General features: G+C 29.0%; 7 protein-coding genes across 14 annotated transcripts in view; 3 read left to right on the top strand and 4 right to left on the bottom strand.

Moving 5' to 3' along the window:
• Nucleotides 1-47: 47 nt before the first annotated feature.
• On the top strand, nt 48-2,830 carry LOC122714823 (39S ribosomal protein L40, mitochondrial). 3 transcript variants are annotated; one of them, XR_006346718.1, is made up of 8 exons: nt 48-96; nt 176-369; nt 455-538; nt 627-794; nt 913-1,111; nt 1,232-1,422; nt 2,229-2,419; nt 2,691-2,830. XR_006346718.1 is itself a non-coding variant. In XM_043936516.1 (6 exons), the coding sequence occupies exons 2-6, from the start codon at nt 332-334 to the stop codon at nt 1,349-1,351; spliced, it is 609 nt and encodes a 202-aa protein (XP_043792451.1). In that variant the 5' UTR covers nt 48-96; nt 176-331; the 3' UTR covers nt 1,352-1,566. The 3 variants fall into 3 exon arrangements, 1 of the variants encoding a protein (XP_043792451.1); XR_006346719.1 differs by lacking the exon at nt 48-96 and having other exon boundaries at nt 176-227; nt 320-369; XM_043936516.1 differs by lacking the exons at nt 2,229-2,419; nt 2,691-2,830 and having other exon boundaries at nt 1,232-1,566.
• LOC122714822 (RING finger protein 145-like) lies at nt 1,695-10,126 on the bottom strand. 2 transcript variants are annotated; one of them, XM_043936515.1, is made up of 4 exons: nt 9,617-10,126; nt 2,677-3,090; nt 2,300-2,435; nt 2,072-2,208 (listed from the first exon to the last, which is right to left on the bottom strand). In XM_043936515.1, the coding sequence occupies exons 2-4, from the start codon at nt 3,075-3,077 to the stop codon at nt 2,197-2,199; spliced, it is 549 nt and encodes a 182-aa protein (XP_043792450.1). In that variant the 5' UTR covers nt 3,078-3,090; nt 9,617-10,126; the 3' UTR covers nt 2,072-2,196. The 2 variants fall into 2 exon arrangements, with proteins under 2 accessions (XP_043792449.1, XP_043792450.1); XM_043936514.1 differs by having other exon boundaries at nt 1,695-2,435; nt 9,617-10,117.
• Nucleotides 4,518-9,623, top strand: LOC122714824 (neuroparsin-A-like). The gene is made up of 4 exons (XM_043936517.1): nt 4,518-5,308; nt 7,429-7,497; nt 7,876-8,020; nt 8,134-9,623. The coding sequence occupies exons 2-4, from the start codon at nt 7,445-7,447 to the stop codon at nt 8,335-8,337; spliced, it is 402 nt and encodes a 133-aa protein (XP_043792452.1). The 5' UTR covers nt 4,518-5,308; nt 7,429-7,444; the 3' UTR covers nt 8,338-9,623.
• Nucleotides 10,127-10,463: 337 nt separating the features above from the next.
• On the bottom strand, nt 10,464-15,662 carry LOC122715233 (uncharacterized protein PFB0765w-like). Its single transcript, XM_043937253.1, has 2 exons — nt 11,615-15,662; nt 10,464-11,197 (listed from the first exon to the last, which is right to left on the bottom strand). Exons 1-2 carry the CDS (start codon nt 15,176-15,178, stop codon nt 10,565-10,567), a joined length of 4,197 nt encoding a protein of 1,398 aa, XP_043793188.1. The 5' UTR covers nt 15,179-15,662; the 3' UTR covers nt 10,464-10,564.
• Nucleotides 15,663-16,344: 682 nt separating this feature from the next.
• LOC122715034 (diphthine methyl ester synthase) lies at nt 16,345-17,769 on the bottom strand. The gene is made up of 4 exons (XM_043936907.1): nt 17,484-17,769; nt 17,171-17,347; nt 16,762-17,086; nt 16,345-16,671 (listed from the first exon to the last, which is right to left on the bottom strand). Exons 1-4 carry the CDS (start codon nt 17,616-17,618, stop codon nt 16,481-16,483), a joined length of 828 nt encoding a protein of 275 aa, XP_043792842.1. The 5' UTR covers nt 17,619-17,769; the 3' UTR covers nt 16,345-16,480.
• Nucleotides 17,770-18,477: 708 nt separating this feature from the next.
• LOC122714665 (essential MCU regulator, mitochondrial) lies at nt 18,478-19,780 on the top strand. The gene has a single exon (XM_043936203.1). The coding sequence runs from the start codon at nt 18,721-18,723 to the stop codon at nt 18,991-18,993; it is 273 nt and encodes a 90-aa protein (XP_043792138.1). The 5' UTR covers nt 18,478-18,720; the 3' UTR covers nt 18,994-19,780.
• Nucleotides 19,666-20,411, bottom strand: part of LOC122714664 (protein flightless-1) — a 6,977-nt gene continuing 6,231 nt past the window's right edge. For 3 of the 5 annotated variants that reach the window (XM_043936198.1, XM_043936197.1, XM_043936202.1), the window contains 2 exons: nt 20,331-20,411; nt 19,667-20,222 (listed from right to left, as the gene is read on the bottom strand). The exon at nt 20,331-20,411 is cut by the window's right edge and continues 33 nt beyond it. In XM_043936198.1, coding sequence (XP_043792133.1) covers nt 20,088-20,222; nt 20,331-20,411 — 216 coding nt within the window. In that variant the 3' untranslated portion in view covers nt 19,667-20,087. Of the gene's footprint in view, nt 20,223-20,330 lie in introns of all 5 variants that reach the window. The other 2 variants (XM_043936200.1, XM_043936201.1) reach the window with 2 other exon arrangements.

The raw sequence follows: 20,411 nt of genomic DNA on the forward strand, positions 1-20,411 counted from the left end.
TCATAAAAATTATTTATACGATAATTATTTCGATTTATTATTTCATTGGTACGCTTGAACAGAGTTACCATCATCTTTGACATAGATTATTTATCGGTATTTATTATATTAATTATTCATAAATATAATTGTTTGTTTATCAATTATCTAATTTATATTTTTGCAAATATTATAGGTATTATTTCTTTTAATTTATATCAAAAAACAAAAGGTTTTTAAGAGGTTATGTACGTGAATTTCAAAAAATAAAAATAGTATAGTAAAGTATTAATTAATTAATAGTATAATAAAGTAATTAAAAAAACTTAAACAATTACAGTGAATAATAAAAATGTTTGGAATATTAAATCTAGCAAATATTATTTTTAGGTATTCATTCATTAAATAATTAACATTTGATATCTTGATAATTTGTATTTATATTATTTACAATTACAGTTACTTATTGATGCAGGTCTTCATTATGTTCAATTAAAAATTCATGCAATATCTCCACATACACACATCCTTTATATTTTCGAGCAACAGAGATACTTTTGTAAGTATCATATTAATCATATTAAAATTCTATTTTTTGAAAAAGTTTTAATTATTATAATTATTATTATTATATTTGTTTGTTTTAGAGGAGAACCCTTAAAAAAGAAAAAAAGAATTGATCCTGCAGTAATTAGAGCTAAAGAAGAAAGAAAGAAAAGGAAGCTACAAAAAAGAATTCGCATGTTAGAAAAACATGCAAATCATATGAAACCAATTTTTGAAATCGATACATTGGCCGAACAATTGCAAAATGAGTATGTCCAGCGTAATATAGAATATATATCATATATGTGATCATATATATAAAGATTTATGCAATAATATATTATATATATATATGAAAATATTTACATAAGAATAAATATTTCTTAGCAAAAGATCTTGTCATTTGACATCATTATCAGAGGAAGAAATAGAAAGGAGAAGATTATTAGAAAGAGAATGGATTAAATATAAGCAATATCAATGGTTAAAAGATTTATATGTTATAAAATCTATGCTGGCCTCACAGAAAACAGCATTGGAAGAATTAAAAGCTGTCTCAAAACAGCTTTATAAAAAAGCAATCGAAGTAAATATTTATATTCTATTATTTAATAAGAAAAATTTACTAATTAAATGATATATTGATATATATATATATATATATATATTTGTATAAATAAATGTTTCAAATCACATTTTTTTTCAGTTTGATGATTTATATTTACCGTATGATGTAATTGGACCAGTACATACTCCACCAATAAAAAATTACGATAGTCCCGATGGTGAATATATAGAAACTACCATTAAATATGTAGGAGAATAAGTACACAAAGCAATGGAATGGATCAATAAAAGAATTAATTTAAATAAAGGATCATAGGAGTGAAAAAAAGAGTAAGACTCTCGTTAAAACTTCTATAATTAAATATAATTCTCATTAATTATCAATTTTTTGATCATTATCAATCTACGAGTTTACGAATTAAAATTGTGTAAATTTAATAAAAAAAATTTAATTTTTCAATTTAAATAAAATACGAGATGTTATAAATACATTAAATTATTATTTTACGTTACAATTATACAACGAGAATATTTTACATTAATCGACGTATCGATATTTATAAATAAATTTAATAATTTATTATTAATTTAATTATTTTTTATTAATATATTTGTATGAATATTTATCGGTTAAAAAAGTATTTCCGTAAAAATGGATATACTTCGATTAATTTACTCTCACATTTATGCGTCAGTTATCTCTTTTTAATAATTTAAAAAAATATCTATTAAAATATCTGATTTTGTCTTTAACATATAGAATAAATAATGATAAGACAATTATTAGGAAATTTATTTTTAAGGGATATGTTTATTTAAACGTAGCATAAGACTAAAATAAATTTTATGAAAATTTTAATTCTCTTTTACATACGGGACAAATATTACCAGTCTTGAGACACTGACGTAAACAATCTGCATGAAAAAGATGACAACAAGGTGTTATTCTCGCCTTGAACATATCGCAAAGACAAACGGCGCAAACATCATCAAATTGTTTAATTTCTTCAGGTGTTGCTTTTCTATAACGATTCAATATTTCGTATTCAAGTTTTAACGCAGGTCCCGAAATTCGTAAAAGATCTTTTAATCTTAAATAGATATTCAAATAGATAGCTATAAATAAAAATTTCCAGGATGCTATTCGTACGAGTAAGATTAAAATAAGAAAAGCCGATGCGCTAATAGTGAATGATTTTAATATTACCGGAGCATAAAGCTCTTCAAGATTTTCAAACATCTCCAAATGAAGAAACTTCAAAATCGATGGAAACATCTCGGCGAAGATTTTCTCCGTTGTCAAATAATAAATCCATGTTATCATCGTGTAAGTTGTTGATGGTCTATAACAGCAATATATATCGTGTATGTGTGTGCGCGCGTATGTATATATATATTATATATATATATATATAATATACATACATCCATTCATACGTACATATATATATATATAGTATATTATTGTATATTATATCTACATATATAATATATATAATACGAATCAACCGAATTAATACGTTCTATTATTTCTTTTCCTTTTCTATATTTTTCCTCTTCATCTATATGATAATTGATACTCACTTGTAATGTTCTAGACCTTGTTCCAAACCAAAAACAAGAAGCATAAATGTTAGCGTTACAATAAAGGTGACGGCTTTTGTCCATTCAAAAACTATTTTGGTAGCAGACATAGCTAAATGTTTAATCTTGGACCTTTCCGTGAGAGTCACATAAGGTGACCAATCTTCCTTTTCGATTAATTCTTTAATATAGCTAATACAGTAAGTAATCACGTTATAAAACATTAATGTATAAAAACATGTCATTTTTGGTTCTAGTATAAAGATGCGATCAGCCAGCATAAAAAATACAATTTGATTTATCATCATACAAATATTCTTCATTTTAAGAAAAAGATTTTCTGCTCGATCAATCGGATCATACAATCGTATCAAAAATATATTTAATTGTTGCCACATCATCTTGGTAATTCACCTTTAAATAAAACAATAATTTAACTTAATAATTTTAATTGATTTATTTATCATTATTATTATCTCTCTCTTTATCTCTCTTCTTCGTATCTTTTTATATTTCAAAATTCAAATTAAAGAAGATTGTATTTAATTATTTTTGCATAATTTAATAATTTGATCTATATTTTGATCTGATTCGAAACAAGAAAATAGTATACGCGTGCTATCTTTAATTTCTCATAACTGTGACTATGCTAGCTTGAAAATTGAAAATTATCAACTATATATGCGAACATGAAAATTGTACTTACCTTAGCTTAACTTCACCAAATTTTGCACAAACAAATATAATATAAATAGACACCAAATAATAGCACACTTGAGGAACATACATTTTATTTCAAATATAAACGAAATAATATTTAAATATTTCTAATAGTAGATACATACACAAGTTCATATATATTTATTTTCATTATATTTATATTTTGTATTATATAATTTAGAATTGTTAATCGTGGCCAATTATATATCACTTTTTTTTTTTTATTTTTTTTTAATTCAGTTACATTCTCTCGATTATTGTTCTTCGATATATGAAACGTACATCCTAATAATTTCTATGATAATTGTCTATTATTAAAACTGTAGCGAGGTAAGAGAGAGATAGGAGGGAAGGGGGAGGGGGGTGGGGGGTACCATTTAAGAAGTCAAATATTTTCTTTTATAAAATATTCTTATATAAATTTCATTATACGAACAATAGCATTATTTTATTGGAATATGTAAAAATGTGCAAAAATGCATTCAGCATACTTATCGATATTTTTATTTATTTTTTATAAATCCGAGATTTAATTATAACTGTTCTTTTTAACTGGTATTGACTTTTCTATAATACTAGAACGTTTCCATTATCCGTTTGTCGTTATTGATTATTTTTTCTCGTTTAAGTTCATGATAACGAATTGAATTCCATTAGAACCATGCCCAAATTGATGCTGTTTTTTTATCCGCGAAAATAATTTTTCTTCACGATCTGTTTAATATATATATTTCTTAACAAACAGTATGCTCTTCCATCTGGATTATAATAATCGTGAATAATTTTTAATTTTATTTTTGCATATATTATATTTTTATGATATGCGATGGAAAGATATATTATATATTTACATCAACTTCGTAAGAAATTTGTTTTGCCGTAGCACGGCAATTGGAGACAACATATAATATTCCTTGTTTTTCTCGATCGGATAATATAATTCTTGACCGTATTCCATCCTCTTCTTCTTCTTTCCATAAATTTCGATAGCATTTTTTATAAAATTTTATTATATATTATATACATTTATGTATATTATATACATATATTACTCGATATTATTATTCGAAATAATAAATTTTTGATTTCTGAAACAAAGAATTTTTGTTTTTGATTGTTTTTTCGATAATTTTTTCATGATCCACAATGTAAATTTATACGATACATTGTTGTACTTTTAAAGTTCGAGAAATATTAAAGATAACGTGAATAGAATTTCAGTGTGCTATAAATCTGTGTCTATATTTTTTACGTGTTTATATTTTTTTCACGTAGAATTTAGCCAAGTGTCAAAGTAGCTAAGGTAAGTTATATTTTTATATTCGCACGGCTCAATGTTTAAAATGCGTATCGCGTTTTAAAATTTTCAAATTACATATCGTAAACTGAGAAATTAAAGATAGTGACGCGTGATTGATCGATGCATCGACAATTTCTTATCGATTTGGTCAATAGAATAAATTTGTTAACGAAGAGTGACAAGTGCAAACAACATGTCAATAAATGACGACCTTTTTTTGTTTTTCGTAACGTTTCAACTAAGAAAATTTACATATTAATGGATGTTCGTCTAAGAAAATCAGTGCAAATAAGGAAAGACCTGTCTGGAAGGATATTATTCACGATACGATGGATAATTAGGGCGAGAAGCAGGAATTTCTCTTGACAATCTAGATCATCTCTAAGGGGTGAAACGATAATAGATACATCGATTCATTTTGTAAAATCAACAGCTATGTGCCTTCCTCCCCCTTCCTTCTCTTGCCCTTTCTTCATATCCCTATAAAATAAACCGCACTTGGCTTCAATGGCACATTCAACGTCTTTCCGTCTTCGCGTTATCATATTTTCTTGCTCATTGTTATTTAATTCTACGCGACTAGAAACACTTGGATCCGAATATCTTCTTAGGGTGAGCACTGAGTGCACCGTCTTATGCTTTTCATAACGGTCATCATCAGTTTCTTATTACGTACATAATATATTTCATTCTTTGTTTTATATCAAAGTGGAAAGTCAGTATAATGAATAAATGGAGAAAAGAGGGGTAGAAAAAAGGATCGTGTAAATGAGAATAAGATAGAAAAATGAGAGAAACCATCAGAAAAGGTGGGGGAGGGTGGAGGATATTAATATATATATATATAAATTAATATATATATATATATATAATTATATATAAAGTTTAATAAATTGAAAAAAATTTCTATCATATTTACATATAATAATAAAATAAATTATGCGATGATGTATCATCATAGATTTAATCGTATATTTTTAGTTAACTTTCATTTGTAATTATATACATACGTATATAATTAATATTGAATATTCTTGGAGAAAGAAAAAATAAAGATAAATAAGATAACGAAATAACATAAAAATCGAAGAAAATGGAAGATTCATGTTTAAAATACAAAGAAACATGTTACTAATTTATCTTCATTAATTATCAAAATTAATTTAGCTTTGGTATTAAACTCGATTCGATAAAATACAAAAAATACAAATTTGGCAGAAATATAATTATAAATTTTATTATTATTTTAACTCTTTCGTGTAAGTTACTTCTATTATGAATTATTTCTCGGATAATAAAAATTTGCGAAATAATATATATGATATATATACGATACTTTTCAACGAAACGATTATAATTTGAAGATCTTAAATATAATCGTTATAAATTTGCAATTTTTAAATCTTTAAAGCTTTTATGTCTAGCAATAAGCGTACAACAAACATAATCGGAACAATCTTTAATAAAAGAAGAAAAAACACGACGATTAAATCAAAAATTCGTAAAATATTTTATCAGATTCGTTCCTTATAACTTCAATGCATCGTTCAATTTATTTACAAGAAATGAATTGTTTATTTCTCGTGATGTGAGTATCAACTCGTACAATTATATTGGAAAACTTGAATTAATATTATCAATGAACCAAAAACTCGTCCTAGTACATCAATCGTCACAGTTGAAATTAATTTCACCGACTAAAACCGCCTCTTTTTTCGATATATACTTGGCTAAAAAGAAAAAAGAAAAGAAAAAAAAAAATCTTTTTCTTTATACGCCGATTCGTAAAATAATTAATTAATTATCTCGTGGTTATTCGATATATATATATGTATAATATTGGAAAACTTAGCACGATTCATTCATTGTTTTCTTCGTTCGGATCGGATCATACACTTTTCAATTATATTTTCTGAAACAAATGATCTTGCAAAATTTAATATTTTTTTAATAATCAATAATTATCCAATTTCATCTCGCGTCAAATTTTACAAGATCGTTGATCGTTGATTGCGAAAATTGATTATAAAAAAATGGGAAATATAAATGTTCGAAACTGCTCAAGGAATTAAATTTAAAACATAGAAAATATAAATATAGAATCAAAATGAAATGTTAAAAATGAATATAAATTATTTATTCGCAATAGATCATTTTTAAAGTTGAATTTTCAAAATCATCAATTTATCGTCTAGATTTATTCATTATATATTCTTCAAAAGAAATAGAAGAAATGAAAACTTAAAATTGATATTATCGAAAATAGTAAGTAGAGGAAAAAGAGAAGAGTTTCATTTAACGTAAAGCGAATGAAACGGAAGCGGATGATACCTTATCTCACTTAGCTCGCATATTGACTTTCTCGCTTGTAAACGTATAAATATCAATATAAAAAATATCAATATATGTATATACATTCATAAAATAAATTATTTTTGTGGGGGAGGGGGGGAGGAAGGAGGGAAGCAAATATTTGTGCATGCGTGCGCAAATATTTTACAAATTTTACTTCAAATTTGTTTCAAGAAAATTATTTTGCTTCAGACTTTTTTTCTGCGATTTGAAATATGATATACGAGTATACATAGCTTAATAAAATTTTGTTTATAGTTAATAATAATACCCTTAATATTTGTGATATGTACATATATGTATTGAAAAAACAGTACGCTCATTTAATCATCTCTATTAGAGGGAAACAAATCTCGAATTTTGTTTCAATTTTGTTTCAGATCTACGGAACGCGAAATGTTTGCTATACAAACAATCCGCATAGCTGTACTGCTTGCCATTGTTTTTCTGTAAGAATCTTCAAAGCTTCAAAACATTTGATTTTATTCTATTTATTTTATCTATTTAGATCTTATTCTATTCGTAAATTTCATTAAATGGATTACGATATCGTTATACTTATCGTTCGTTTTCTCTTTTAATACGATATCTGAAGTGACATGGAACGAACAATTCGTATAACACATGTTTATTTTTATTTATAAAAATTTATTTAAATATTAAAAAGATACACGGATATTTAATCATCTTAACGACCCGATACAATATCATGCATCAATTACGCTATATGAGAAAAACAAGGATCAAAGAGAAACATAAACAAATTTGATATGGTATTATTATAGGTAAATGTATGACAATAATGTACCTATACTTGATTTGATCAGGTTTGATAAATGTTCCGGTTATCCATCGATAAAATATACACAAAAACAAGGAATAACATCTTGCAATGGATGTGGTGATTCTTGCCACAAATGCAAATACGGTATTGCGATATCGAGCGTTTGTGGCATTGAGCAATGCGCAAAGGCGAGTATTAAGAAATGAATCTATATTTTTATATTAATAATTAATCGTTACTAGTTAGAAATCGATCGAGTTACAATATTTTACGATAATTCTACGATAATTTATTTCTCCAGGGGCCCGATGAATTGTGCGGAGGACCGCAAAATTTTCTTGGTATTTGTGCCGAAGGTATGCAATGCAACTGTAATAAATGCATCGGTTGCAGCGCAGAGAAATTTGAATGTTCCAAGACACCAAATCCTTGTTTGCCTCACAGAAGCTCGGAATTCCGCGATGTCAATAAATTTAGAAAATGGTCTTCTATCGCGATCAATTGAAATCGATTTATAAATTTGACAGATCGTATCGTAATCGAAGGAGGATTAAACGACAGTTTTATTTCGCCATTATTCTTAAATTATACGTATATAGATTGATCGAATATTGTAACGATAATCATAATGCACTATCGAGCAATGCTCAATCTCCGACTATCCAACTTAATTGTAATAATAATTTAAAATGAATCTACCGAAAAATTATTGGCATTTGTACTTAAGTATTTATTTACTTACTTATTTTATACGCGATCATTAAGAGAGAGAGAAAGAGAGAGTGGGAAGAGAAAGAAAACATTGATATAAGAGATGATGGTAAAGAGAAAATATGTATATATGTATGTGTACATGAGTGGACGGAGGAAAATAGAAGAAACGATGAAACGATCGAACGAGAGAACGAACGATGGAAAATGAGCGAGAAAAATGGAAAAGAAGCGGGAATTCAAATAATTTTCGATTCAATTATTTTTATTTTTTCTTTTTCCTTTTTTTTTTTGCGTCACGAGAAATAACAAAAATAAAATATTTGAAAATTCTTTCGATGTGGTTCAATAATAATTTAGTTTGAATTTACTTACATACACATACATGCCCGTTTATTACGTTATTAATAATAATGAAAAAATAAAAAGAAAACGATTCAACTGTCGTGAGTACTTCGAAATATGAAATAAAAAAAATGTGAGAGAGAGAGAGAGAGAGAGAGAGAGAGAGAGAGAGAGAGAGAGAGAGAGAGAGAATGCGAAACGAATCGATGGATATCATTAAAACGTTTAATAAATTATTAAATATAAGTTTGATTCTAACTTGATTTCTAATTTTCTACGGTACTTAAACGATAATAGAAAAATTATATATTAAACGTCAATATATCATTAAGGTATGTATATGTTATACATTTCGTAAATAAAAATAAAACGAAATGTCGATCAATCTCGTTAGTAAATATATTCGATATTTTGTAATTTCTCAATATCTCCCTTCTCATTGTTCGTTGATTTCATTAATTGTTTCTTTTTCATGTCCCATTTATTTATCATGACTATACGATAAAGATAGAGGGACATCCTGCTTGATTTGACAAATATAACGACTCGTCTCTTTCACATATACCGTAGAACAAATCGCATACATAAAATATAATGTCCAAAAACAGCACGGTAAGAATTTTAGAATTTGACGTATGAGCAGTTTCGTCGTAAAAAGCAAAAACTTATACATACATATAATATAGTATATGTATATGTATACACATAACCAATTTATTTTTGCATACCTCCAAGATCGGTAGTAAAAATATTGGAAAATGTAACACCGTTGATCGTAGAATATTATTTAATCGTACTATGAATTCACGTTAAAACATTACTGTTAAACGGTTGGACGGTAACTAGTCGCTGATCAAATATTTTCATGCTTCGCAAAATAGTACATAATGTCAACGTTGTTGCCAACATTCACCGTTGGTTCTCACTGATGCTATTTCGATTGTTCCTTGATATAGGTACTTATGAATCCATTCGAATCTTACGGAGATCATTCTCGATATTAATACGATAACCTGTACGTATAGCGATCGTTGTAGAATAGATCAAGTTTAAGTACTTAAATAATCAATAGTTACGATATCAAATACGCAAAATTCAATTTAAATTCAGTTGAAATTCCAATTCTATATCCACGTTCCGATACTTTTTATCGTACTCGTATCGATAAAAATTATTTTGTTTGTCATGAAATGTATATATATAATATATATAAATATATATTATATAAATAAAATATACGAAAATTTCATAATTACATTTCATTCATTAATCTTTTGATTCATTCACGTGTAATTTTATATTCTATATCTAATAATATATTTATATCTAATAATAGTATATTTATATCTAATTATATCCTTATATTATCGCTTTATTTTCTTTCGTTTTTCTGCTATACGATTTTCGCATAAATGAAATAAAAAACTTCTTAAGAGCAAAAAATAAATTAAATTCATCGATTCTTCGATCGATATTCGTCGATGTTTTGATGAAAATACATCGCATACTGCATTTTTTTAAAGATTTTCATTTTTTTTAAATTAAATATACATTTCTTTTTTTTCTTATTTTGTATATCTTCTATATATATGTATAATATAACATATAATATAGTTGATATATATATATATATATTTTAAAGCATAATGCACTTATAAAATAAATTATTGTCCAATTCAATTTGTTTCATGGATCGACGATAATTCTTTTTCCTTCTCGATATTATCCTTACATTCGCTATCGTACATTCGTTCTTCGAAAAAAATTTCTTCTTTTTCTTCATCGATATTTGCAATATCAATTTCTTCTATAATTATAGGCCTTGGTGTATCATCGATCGCTAATGGCTCACGTATATCATCAGTATTGAAATCCATATTTGTCTCTTCCACACGTGGAACGAGAATTTTTTCCGTTGTACAAGCTTGATCGAACGCACGATCAATGCGAAGGATAGGAGACGAAGCGTTTTGAGAAGGTGATTCGGTCCAATTCGATTTGTTTACGAATAACGTGAAATTTTTCAAGATATCGATGCCACGAGGAACAGTTATCCGAGAAGAATCGAATAATGTTACGCCAGGAGAAACTGTTGCATATCTTTCGTTACTTGGAAGCGTAAGGATAATATCATTCGTCGTTCGATGTATAGATTTTAAAGGACAAACATTTTCGGTGAATAAAATATTTTTTGAAATTTCGACAAAAGGTAACGGCAAGGAATCGTGAAATTCTCCAGTGTGTCGAAAATTGGCAATTTTTTCGTCTCTCTTTTGTTGATTTTCGGAAAAAGTCATTTTTATTTCATCCTAAAATATAAATTGGAAGAATGATTATTTATAATTGGAAGATGGTTATTTCTTTATTTATTTTTATTTAACTAGAATTATATCGAAAGTTATACGCATGCAAATCGTTTCTCAGAAACAAGCTTTAGCTTTTTTAAAAAAACGCTAATAAGATATTCGCGTGAACGACCAAACAAATAAATTCTCATAAATTCGACAGATAACATTTATCGGATGTATCGGATCATCGGATAAATGGGCATTCGAAGAGGAATCATATATACTAGTAATAAATAAGCGGTACAACATTAAACCGAAATGACATCTTGTTTCTGGAGAATAATTACGATCGATCGTGTCATGCATTATGAAACATCTTTATTATTTATATACGTATCGTTAAATTTTCAAATATGAAAAAGAAAGAAAAATACTTGCTTTTGCTTTTTCTGTTTCTTCTTTTTCTTCGCTCGTTTCTTGTTCGTTTTCTCTTTCTTCTACTTCATTTTTCTTTTTTTCTTTTATAATTTGCTCGTCACACGATCGAATATCATCGATTTCTTCTCGATAAGAAAGATGATCGATCGTCGTTTCAAGTGTCGATTCTTGCACGGATGGATGAAATTTAATCGCAAAATCATTCAATCCAGATTTACAAGTGGAAGATATCGGATCCTTAAGCGGGAAAACAGTCACGTCCCTCGATTCAACGTTTTCCCAAATTATCGACGCGTCGAGAATAAAATTTTGTATCAATTCTCTCGCAATTTCCTCTTCCACGAAACGAGAATCGTTTCCATATTTATCACAAACAACAGGCATATCGATAGATTTATCGTCTTCAAATTTTGAAGTTTCAGTTTTGTTTCTCTCATCCTCGATCGTTTCATCTTTTGGCGGTTGTTCGATAAATACTTCTTCTCGAAAACATTCATTTTTCTCAAGAGAAATTTCTTCGATCGGCTGTTTATCTTTACAATCTATGAAAGTACTTTCATCTTCGTGAACATCGTCATTTTTCGATCGATCATCATCATCATCAAAATTTCTCGAGTCGTTTTCTTCGATCGACGATGTCGATGTTTCAATATCACGCGAATTCGAACTGCATTCGGGTAATTTTAGTCCAGTTTGTTCGAACGACGGAGAAAATTCATCGATCCAACGATCGGATCTCCATGTTTCTCTTTCCTCTTTCTTTCCTCTTTCCCTTAGACTCGCATCACTCGTAAAAACGTGGAACGTATCGTTCGTCGTATCAACTTTATACTCTTCCTCGTCGTTGCAATTTGACGGCTTTGTTTGCGAGGAATCACTCGTATAATCAACGCTACGCTCCGTAACGTTGCAAAATTTCTCTCTTTCATTTTCTTCTTCCTCTTTGATATTTCCAAGAAGATCCTCTTGATAAAGAGACGATGTTCGATAAATCGTATTCTTTATATCCTGCAAAAAATGAGCATGAACGCTGGACGAATGATCGTCGTCAATCGTTTCCGAACGTTCCACATATTCTCCAAACGGATCCGCACGATCATCCCGATATTCTTTCTCGCGCTTATTCCAACATGGAACGTCATCACCAACGATATCGTTCGTAATATTTTCGTCGTTCGTTTCGTCCATCTCAAATTCAATTTTATCCGGTATAATAACGGTGGTTACAATTTCCGGTATTTCACAAGGGGATCCTTCGGTAAGGACATAGCAAGAAAGATCAATTTCTCTTTTCGAGGAATAATCACAAGTTCCTCGAACGTTCGAAACGATCTCGTTATTATTATCACCTTTAATGAAAATTTCCACATCGTCGGAACAATTTTTTTCAGATTTTTCCATCGATTCGATTTCGATATTATATTCTTCGCTTTCTCCGCCCACTCTCTCGCTTTTATCCAAATTTTTCCTTGTCCATTCATCCCCTTCGCATATCTCTTGTCTTCTCGTTTCATTCTCGATAATTATCGTATCGTTTTCGTTATCGGTTTTGCACACGCTTTCCAATACTTGCGATGCCAAATTTCTCTCGATATTATATTTAATTAAACGCGATTCTTCCAATTCCTTATTAAAAGTTGAAATCGTTCGAGACGAGGCTAGCGTATTTTCGATACTTTTCTCCACCGTTTCTATTTCCATTAATTTCCTTTCGAGTTCATTCGATCGATATTGTTCTTTCTCTTCCTCCTCCTCCTCTTTCATCTCCTTCTCCTCTTTCTTCGAATACTCCAACGAATCTGGTGTAACGTTCAAACTATCTTTAAAAGTTTCCTCGATCTCCATTTGTTCCAAATTTGAACTTTCCAGAATTTCTAATTCTCCCAGGACATGTATTTCATCGGTATTTTGCTCCATCTTTTCCCGCGTAACAACTCCATTCTCTTCACACTTGTGCCAATCATATTTCCACGAGTCGTTATCATCGTTCGCATCGCTCTTCGAATTCTCGCTTTCGTGTTCTTTCTCAATCGCTTTCGAATCGTAATCGGTATTTGCAATAATTTCGATATCTTTGCGATTTCGATTCGAATTTGATTCTTCGCGTCCACGACATCGCATCGTTTCTTCGTTCAGTCGGATATCAGTTTCGTTCGATAAAAATGGTAACGTTAAATCGTTCTCTTTCTTCATCGGCTTCGATCCATCGCTCGAAATCGGTGGTAAAGTGAAATTGTTCGTGTTATTCCGTTCGTCGAATTCGTGATTCGCGATATTCCTTCCCGTAGAAGATTTTCCAGAAGATGGTGGTCGCGTAATTACAGACGGAAGCGTCACTGAAATGTCAATTCGATCGATACTCGTCATCATTTTATTCGTCACATCGTTAGAAACTTCATTATTCCGTGACTTATCGTTAAACGTACCCTCTTCCATTTCGTTATTTTTCAATTCTTCTTTCTCATACTTTTTTCCTAATCGCAAATTCAATTTCGCGACACCTTCTTTTTCAATATCGCTCAATTTTTCTTCCAATTTGCGCATCTCCGTCTCCTCATCTTCGATCATTATCCTCCTCCATTGTTCTTTTAAATTTCGAAACATTCCACCCTCTATCCCATATTGCCATCGCTGCGTTCTTCGATACTCCTCCACGCTCCCGTTCGATTCTTTCCCATCTTCGTTGTTTACGAGTGATCGACTTCTTCTTCGACCAACGATATTTCCATCTCCATTCCCACATTTAAAATGTATACATGTTCTTTCGATCTGGTCGGCACTTTTTTGCCGTATCAAATTGCACGCGTTTCTTTCGCATTTTTCACATTTTTTTTCTATCTTACTTATTCCATACTTATCCAAAGCAAGCTTACGCAATTTTTTCCGTTTTTCTTTCACTTCCTCATCTTTGATATTTCTCCTTAATGATATATTATCAGCTGACACAGATCGAAAACATTGTCCGCAAATAATTTTTCTCGAAAATTGGTGCGAACCATGATCAATGTGATCGGGACTTATTTTCTCGATCTCTTTTCTCTTTGATCGTACATCGCACAAATTTTCACTTTCTTCAATATGACACGTCGCATATTCGTGCTTTTTCAATACTTTGACAGTTTGATTTATGGACCAACCGATTCCAGTTTCCATTTCTCTTTTTTTTTTCTTCGGTATCACATTCGTTTCTCTCCTCTCTTTTATCGTAGATGTCATTTCTTTTTCCATCCAGTTGTCGTATTTACAAACAAAAAAAAGATCGTTCCAATTTTTAACGTCACCGATATCGTTATTACCATCTACTACGTTCTTATTAAATCCAGCCCAATCGAGAATATTATCGTATTCACGATTCACCGATTTGTAATCCAAAATCTTCGAAACGATTTCATCGGTACGACAATGTTCTTTATCTCTCAATTCGACCAATTTTGCAAAATGTTGAGCCGCAAATGCGTAAATATTTCGAGGTTTTTGTCGTAAAATTTCTCTTGAAAGTCCTTCAACCGCGTGAGCCAAGCCTCGAGGTACTCGAGGTGCGATTATACAATCCATTCTTGACATTGTAGCATGTGATTTCTTCGCGTTTTTTTTATTTATAAAATTTACATATAAAATTGAACGGAAACAAATTCAATTTTTCATTCGCATTTTCCTCTTTTCTATTTTTCTTCCTTCTTTAGAATTATAGCGATGTAATGATAACGCGCTAATGATTACGATACGATACGATACGATACAATTGACGAAATACAACAAATTTATCACTACTAAAAGGGAAAAAAAAGCAAAAGAAACGAAAGCACCGCACCAAAAGTATCACGATTCCACTTACCGAAAGTGAATAGGCACAAGTTGCATATTGTAAACCAGGGATTACGTACATATATATACATAAATATACCTTATATATATAGCACATATACTTGTTTATTACGCATGCACGGAATCGATCGATAGGGTATAGAAACTATAAGTTTCTTTATTTTATTTTTATTCGATATATGTCAATCACGTATTTTATTACATATATCAATTTCAAAATGCCGATAAATCGCACAATTTATTTTTTCAAATTTTTTCTTCTAGAAATCATAAATTAATTTTTTAAGATTTTTGGCATAAAGCGAACAAGCTTCTTTCCCTATACCAGCACTTATACTACAGTATATGTGTGTGTGTGTGTGTGTGTGTGTGTGTGTGTGTGTGTGTGTGTGTGTGTGTGTGTGTGTGTGTGTGTGTGTGNATATATATATATATATATATATACACTGTGAAATCGATAATTCAACGCTACCAATAGCGTTGCATTTATTATTTTACTTTGAAAATTATACATAATCTTATTCGATATTTTTCGATTCTTTAGAACAGAATTTCGAGAAATAGTAAAAAATAATTTTTTTACGTTACGTTAAATTTTTGTAATTCAAAAAATAATAAATATATAATTTTTATAATATAGATATAAATATATATAAATATAGATATAGATATATTTCAATATAAATATTAGAAACGATATTACATATTGTAATACTTACATATCATGGTCGATTAATCCAAATATCATTTATCTTCATACGTTCAAATTCAAATGATTCGTTTATTATTTATTTTGCAAAATTATAACGTTCAAACCTATATATTTAGATATGATATAGATTAGATATATTTAGATATGTAATAGAAAATATCACGTTAAACGTAAATTTTTTTTATTTTTTTTATTATCAACTTTTTTTTTATTAGCAACTCATATTCCAATATTAATTTTAATTATTATACAGAGTAATAAATAATTAACTCTTCAATTTTTTGACGAGGAAATGTTTTTATCCATTTTAATGCAATATTTGAAAACTCTTATTCGTACATATATAGAGACATAAATTCTGATTCGAGAGGATGCAAATTCGTTGCAGGAATGATCAAAGAATGAAGAGGAGGGCCCAAATCGGTAGAAGCCATTCTTTCAAGGGAACAAGCAACGATACGTTGATTGTCCCAACCTATACGAGCTAAACCAATCGCAAGGCTGGATTTATTTAATAAAACTGAAAATTGACAATATTAATTTGCTTAGTAAAACCGTAAAATCGACAATATTAATTTTCTTTTGAAAATTATCCAAGATTAACGTTTACCCATTTCCTCCTTATTTTCTTCCATTTTTTCCTCTATAATTTTTAACAATTGAGCAACAGCTTCCGACACGCTCATAAATCGCGTTGGCATATATTCTCTTTTCTTTTTGCTAATACTCTCTATAGTAGGTTCCTTTATTTTAATATCCAATAAACATAACGTATGAAGATCTCTTCTTCTATTGGAAATTATTTTATCGTAGAAACTATTCGGTTGCCAATCCATGCTCCAATAAGGAATAGAAACAGTTTCTCCGAAACGATACAATTGTAAACCGGAACATCCGATTGCAGTTAATATGGAACAATTGTGAATAACCTTTACCTACGGATAACGAATATTATCTTTTAATGTATCGGTCAAATATTATAATTTTTCTTTTATTAAAGAAACGCTTTTCTTCTTTACCTTTATATTTTTTGCGCGAGCTCTTAAAATTAAATCCGAATGTGTGGTAGCACCAAATGGATCACCCACTACTAGAAAAGCAACATTTTCTTTCTCGTCTTTTGGCAATATTTCGTCAGCATTATTTTCCACTAATTCTCTATCCGCCTCGAGTATCGAACATCCGTAAAATCGTTCCTAATTCGTTTAAATATGCTATCGTTCATCTCCTAATATCGAGCGAGTAAGTACAACGCATAACAAATTCGTGTACTATTATTATTTACTATTAATTATTATACATCATAGACACTTTCATTATCAATCTACCTACCAAATCCTTCAAATCGATAGACAAAATTGATGTGTACGATTCTAAGTAGACACGATCGCTCATTCGAATAATTTCAAGACCTTTTACAGTAACATCTGTTGCATCGCCAAGGCCTAATCCAATCACGTATAACATTTTATACAAAATTTTAAATTTTGTTCACAGTAGATAATGATCAATCAGCAATTAAAATCAAACTATAAAAGTTTGTATTACTTGGATAAATAAACTATATAAAATATATAAAAATCATAGAAGTAGATTCGTTTTACGTTAGAATCTAGTTACCGGATATAAATAAAACCATGTGATCAAAATATAGGGAAATCAAGGGAAATCAATTTTCAATCATGAGATATGAAATAGAAAGTTATTTTTTCATATTCTAATTTGCGTACTCAATCTATTAATTACTGTAAAACAATAAAGAAATAAATAAATTGTTTTCAAAATAAAAATGCATAAATATAAACCCTATTTTCGAAAAAATAAATAAAAAATTGACCTCGATATCGATAAATATTTACATTATATTTTATGCAACAATATAAATCGATCCTAATATAATGATATTTCATCAGTTAATAATTCAATTACGTAAAATTTATTTATCACGTGACGTTGACAAATTTAACAAATATACGTAGATTTATAATATAAGAGATACATAAAGAACATAAATGAAAAAGAAAAGGAGAAAATGTGAGTTTAGGGCAATTCACATTTATCACTAAGTATCATTTCAATAAATATAGTATCAAACTCTGTGTTTTTCGCATGCGTGTTACAAACGCACATTATGATATATATGATCGAACCATTTAACGTTTAACCATTCGTTATGGTTTTTGATGCGTTTATCATATCGATGCGATTATGAGTATTTTCGTGTGAGCATTGTTAATATTAAATTATAATATACGTTAGATAAAATACGGTATATATAATATAAATATATATATTTCATCAGAAAGGTTAGTATGTATCGCATATCGACACTATGATTTAATATGTTATACCCCAGAGATTTTGTATTGTCCGTATATATATAATACACGGATATAACGCAGTTTGTATCGTGTAAATGTATGCTTTATTTTCTATCGTATCTACAACAATCGCGTGTATATTATTTTTTATTATCGTTAAATTATTTCGATTAGATGAACATATCATTTTATATACGGTTTACTTCTATCGCTATTTCCAGTGTTTATTATATCTGTGAAATCAAAAAATGGCATTGCAACGTTCAACCGTTGCATTTCAAACTATCCGTAATTTAAGAAAAATTGATGGAGAAATAAAATTACATCTTCGATCAAGAACTACAACACCCTCAGGTGCCATTCTACCGGAACCAAAAAAAACACGTTTTGGCTTTTTGGGTGTTATTTGCAGTGTCATGACAGGATTAGTAATAGGAACTACATTAAGTAAAATGATGGCTAATTTTCTCGAAGAGAAAGAATTGTTCGTACCTTCGGATGACGATGACGACGATGATTAATTTATTTTCGATACATATTCTATTTAAGGCAAAAAATTTAAATTAATCTTATTAAATTTATTCGCCTTATGTTTTTCATATTAAATCTTAATTAACTTTAAACTTAAGTATCTTCAAACTTTTTATCGATAGTAAAATATCGTATCGTGTATCGTTCTTCAAGCTTTATTCGCAAGCATAGTTGGTTTTTTCTACTTCCAAGAATAGATATCATTTTTCGTTTTAATGAAAATTTATATTAACAAAGTAAAGTCTTGCTGTTCGCTTTTGATTTGTCGATTTTTGAAAATTTTCGCCTAAACGGCGAAAACCACGATCGATGAAAACTTAGTAAAATCAGATAGGAGATAATTACCTAGATGTATAAAACGTGGCGCGGGAAATTAACTTAATTAAAAGTTTAAATATCAATTTGTTCAACTTATCAACAGAGAACGAATCCCTTGAAAACCTAAATTGCTAAATTGTACAGGGAAACGATAAAAATGGAAATCATTTAGCGCGAATTCGCGATGTCGCAGATTAAACGAGATTATTTTTATTATTGTATATTATAAAAAGAGATGTAATATAATTTAAGAATTTTTTTGCAAGTATACGAATATCATATGTATATCATATGTATGTACAAGAGTATTTTTAATTCTCTTTGGAATTTTACTTATCGTTAGAAAAAAAAAAAAAAATATGGAAATTAAATTGCGTATTTTAATTTATTCGACATAATTTTTAAAAAACGAATGGATTTTGCACATAAATGTACGTACATTCATAAATATATTCTATTGAATTGCATATAGATACCTATATACACAGACGTACAAACGTACAAATAAATATCTTGTAAATAATATTTTAATTGATTTCAAAATAAACGCGATCGAAGGAAATAAACAAACACGAAGAATATCCGTATATTAACAATACCTTTTGAAACAAAACTCTAGATGTTTAACCGTTTAAAAAGTTACAATTAGAAAATTATTTACATAATAAATTTATATGAACAGTTGTTTCGTTTAAAATTTGCCTTGATCGAGAAACGTTACCAAAACGATAAAAATTGAGATATTCTATTCTATCAAAAAATTATTTTATTGAAGCGGCCTTTTATGCGAACTCCAACCATGAAAGCACTTGGTGAATCTTCGAGATTCCTTTCCTTTAGCAGTTAGATATAATTTACGCGGTTTATCCGGTTGTTTTACTCGTAAGTGTTGGATATATACCTAAAAATTGTTTTACGCTCATTTTTCACTTTTACTCTCACTTATATCGTACTATTTTGTTCGATAATTTTTCCGACAAATCGGATATTTTTATCGTTCATTTTTTACCTGAGCAGATTTATACGCCAATTTAATTTCTACTTCCGAACATCGACTGCCCAACCATAAAAATACTTGTTCACCGTTATC

Source organism: Apis laboriosa, unplaced genomic scaffold (assembly GCF_014066325.1).
Source record: "Apis laboriosa isolate Shangri-la unplaced genomic scaffold, ASM1406632v1 scaffold34_cov151, whole genome shotgun sequence".
Lineage (NCBI taxonomy): Eukaryota > Metazoa > Arthropoda > Insecta > Hymenoptera > Apidae > Apis > Apis laboriosa.

Coding starts and splice junctions, on each gene's coding strand:
- LOC122714823 (XM_043936516.1), top strand. CDS start 332: ATGTTTGGAATATTAAATCTAGCAAATATTATTTTTAG. Junction 539..626: donor CGAGCAACAGAGATACTTTT/GTAAGTATCATA, acceptor TGTTTGTTTTAG/AGGAGAACCCTTAAAAAAGA. Junction 795..912: donor GCCGAACAATTGCAAAATGA/GTATGTCCAGCG, acceptor AATATTTCTTAG/CAAAAGATCTTGTCATTTGA.
- LOC122714822 (XM_043936514.1), bottom strand. CDS start 3,077: ATGATGTGGCAACAATTAAATATATTTTTGATACGATTGTATGATCCG. Junction 2,436..2,676: donor CAAGGTCTAGAACATTACAA/GTGAGTATCAAT, acceptor TTGCTGTTATAG/ACCATCAACAACTTACACGA.
- LOC122714824 (XM_043936517.1), top strand. CDS start 7,445: ATGTTTGCTATACAAACAATCCGCATAGCTGTACTGCTTGCCATTGTT. Junction 7,498..7,875: donor CTGCTTGCCATTGTTTTTCT/GTAAGAATCTTC, acceptor TGATTTGATCAG/GTTTGATAAATGTTCCGGTT. Junction 8,021..8,133: donor GCATTGAGCAATGCGCAAAG/GCGAGTATTAAG, acceptor TTATTTCTCCAG/GGGCCCGATGAATTGTGCGG.
- LOC122715233 (XM_043937253.1), bottom strand. CDS start 15,178: ATGTCAAGAATGGATTGTATAATCGCACCTCGAGTACCTCGAGGCTTG. Junction 11,198..11,614: donor AAGAAACAGAAAAAGCAAAA/GCAAGTATTTTT, acceptor TTTATATTTTAG/GATGAAATAAAAATGACTTT.
- LOC122715034 (XM_043936907.1), bottom strand. CDS start 17,618: ATGTTATACGTGATTGGATTAGGCCTTGGCGATGCAACAGATGTTACT. Junction 17,348..17,483: donor CTATCGATTTGAAGGATTTG/GTAGGTAGATTG, acceptor TAAACGAATTAG/GAACGATTTTACGGATGTTC. Junction 16,672..16,761: donor AGAAAATAAGGAGGAAATGG/GTAAACGTTAAT, acceptor GTCAATTTTCAG/TTTTATTAAATAAATCCAGC.
- LOC122714665 (XM_043936203.1), top strand. CDS start 18,721: ATGGCATTGCAACGTTCAACCGTTGCATTTCAAACTATCCGTAATTTA.